This window comes from Chiloscyllium plagiosum, unplaced genomic scaffold (genome assembly GCF_037043375.1).
Source record: "Chiloscyllium plagiosum isolate Xiang-an unplaced genomic scaffold, Cpla_swu_hap1 HiC_scaffold_47, whole genome shotgun sequence".
Classification (NCBI taxonomy): Eukaryota; Metazoa; Chordata; class Chondrichthyes; order Orectolobiformes; family Hemiscylliidae; genus Chiloscyllium; species Chiloscyllium plagiosum.
Genome location: NW_028270185.1, coordinates 9,097,438 through 9,099,981, shown reverse-complemented (window position 1 = coordinate 9,099,981; position 2,544 = coordinate 9,097,438). Strand labels below are relative to the sequence as shown.

General features: G+C 49.8%; 1 protein-coding gene across 1 annotated transcript; it reads right to left on the bottom strand.

Moving 5' to 3' along the window:
* Positions 1–823: 823 nt before the first annotated feature.
* On the bottom strand, positions 824–2,234 carry LOC122542941 (forkhead box protein G1-like). Its single transcript, XM_043681083.2, has one exon. The coding sequence runs from the start codon at positions 2,092–2,094 to the stop codon at positions 1,210–1,212; it is 885 nt and encodes a 294-aa protein (XP_043537018.2). The 5' UTR covers positions 2,095–2,234; the 3' UTR covers positions 824–1,209.
* Between the last annotated feature and the right edge of the window lie 310 nt (positions 2,235–2,544).

The following is a 2,544-nucleotide window of genomic DNA, read 5'->3' as shown; positions in this document are numbered from 1 at the left end:
CTCGGATGCTGCCTGATCTGCTGTGCTTTTCCAGCACCACACTCTCGACTCTGATCTCCAACATCTGCAGTCCTCACATTCTCCTATGTCATTCCAAAGCCGGCACTTCGGCCAGTGCTGCACTCCTGCACCTGGACACTGGGAGGCGCAGCCTTGAGATTTATTTGCCCTCAAATCCTATTGTGGGGCTCAAACCCCAGAACTTAGTGACTCACAGATGAGCAACTGAGACAAGTCTGATACATTGTCACTGACACCAAAAAAAAACCTTTAAAAGTTGGAGTGTTCACAAACATTCTCACTAAGCCCAATATTTAATATCGCATTTTAATTCCAACATTAGAAAAGGTCACTGTAATTTCTTTTTTAAAAATTACAAACATTGACACACAATCTTGTTCGAATGAGCTTCCACCTGAAAATTTGACTAAAATATTAAAAGAGATTATATACCTCGTTCAGAGTGAACTTAAAAGTCCTTGAAATACTGATGAAATACAGATAAAGTGTCATTTTTAAAATAATTTATTACCGCACGCCCCCAAACAAAATGCACACAAAACACGGGAGTAAATTACACCTTTAAATCTGCTATACATAAAATAAATAATTTCATCCCTATTCCATTGTAGGGAGTATTCTCTGCAGTTCAGATGAGGGCTTAAAAAATGTGTTGCTGGAAAAGCGCAGCAGGTCAGGCAGCATCCAAGGAACAGGAGAATCGACGTTTCAGGCATAAGCCCTTCTTCAGGAATCTACAAAATTCCTGAAGAAGGGCTTATGCCCGAAACGTCGATTCTCCTGTTCCTTGGATGCTGCCTGACCCGCTGCGCTTTTCCAGCAACACATTTTTAAGCTCTGATCTCCAGCATCTGCAGTCCTCACTTTCTCCTAGTTCAGATGAGGGTCATATTGGACTGGAAAGGTTAATAATTTCTCTCTCTAGCTCCAAAGACGCTGCCAGGTCTATGAGTTTGTTCAGAACTTTGGTTTATTGTGATATATATTTCAGATTTCCAACAGTACTTCACTATTTAATTCAGTCCTTTACAGGTGACCTTGGATTAAGAAGCATTGACTCTGTTTCTCGCTCTCTCTCTCTCTCTCCATGGATGCTGCCAGACCTGCTGAGTTTCTCCAGTATTTCCAGTTTTTAACATATGTACACATTTCAGCCGGATCTCCAGCCTCCAACTGTACTTTTTGCTGTTAAATCCAGTCCTTCGCAGAATGCAGGGTGACCCCGGGGTTCTGGGTGGGGTAATAAGCCCCGGGGAAAGTTGCCCAAGGTCTCCGGAGATGGTCGCTCTTGGCTGGACCCAAGCCCCCCATCAAGGGGGCGACCGGCGAGAAGTGGGAGAAGAGGTAACTGGTGTTACTGGTGACCAGGTTCAGGGCACAGGGCACGGGGCAAGGCAGGGGAGTGGTTAGGAACTGGGGGGCACTGTAGGAGACCACCTGAGGACCCCCGGGAGGGTGGGCGCTGCCCGGGGGCAGCACCGAGAGGTAAGGGGGAGGCGAAGGGAGGGCGGAGGGCAGCTCCAGGTAAGGCAGAGGGGGCGGTTGCCAGAGCGGGGTAGGCCAGTAGAGAGAGCTGGCCGGGGTCAGGCCGGTCCGGGTGCCCCTCTTGCATGCCAGCCTGGCCCGGGGGGGGGCAGATCTCCTCCTCAGTTTGCCCGTGGAGCCCCCGATGAAGACATCTCCGCTGGAGGGGTCGAGCATCCAGTAATTGCCCTTCCCCGGGTCGTCATAGTGTCTGGGCACCTTGACAAAGCACTTGTTGAGGCTGAGGTTGTGGCGAATGGAATTCTGCCAGCCCTGTTTGTTGTCCCTGTAGTAGGGGAAGTTCTGGGTGATGAACTCATAGATGCCGCTCAGGGTCAGTCTCTTCCCCGGGCTCTGCCGAATGGCCATCATGATCAGCGCGTTGTAACTGAACGGTGGTTTCTCCTGCTTTTCCTCCGGCCCCTGGTCCTTCCCCGAGCCGCCTGTCCCCACACCCTGCCCCGGCCGCCCCTCGGGCAACAAGCTTTCGATACTGAAGGTGGTCTTCTTGGGAAACGGCCCCTCTTCCGAACTTGCCATGTCCAACATCGCTACTGACCTCCAAAATAAAAATACACACGTCCCTGAGCTCCGAAAGCTAGTGCTTCCAATTAAACCTGTTGGGCTTTAACCTGGTGGTGTGTGATTTTTAAACTTTGTCCACCCCAGTCCAACACCGACATCTCCAAATCAACACTTCCCTGAGCTCGGCTGCAGCTGACCCATTCAGAAACCTCCTCAAACGTTGGAAAGAAATTGACATAAGGCTCCGCCCACCCAAATCAAACCAATCATCTCCCAGCTTATGGCCACTGCATCCAATCAAATCTTGTCCTCTCCACCCACCCCCCCACCCCCAACCCCCCAATTCATATTTTTATTCCTCTGGTCCAGCCTCATGTTTGAATTTTTCACTTATTTCAAAATGAAAATGAACAAAGTTCCCATATTCCACCCCCTCCATTCCCACACCCCACTCCCACCGAATTTCCCTGTTTC

Bases quoted from the DNA above. Each gene is read 5' to 3' on its own strand.
- LOC122542941 (XM_043681083.2), bottom strand. From the start codon at position 2,094: ATGTTGGACATGGCAAGTTCGGAAGAGGGGCCGTTTCCCAAGAAGACC.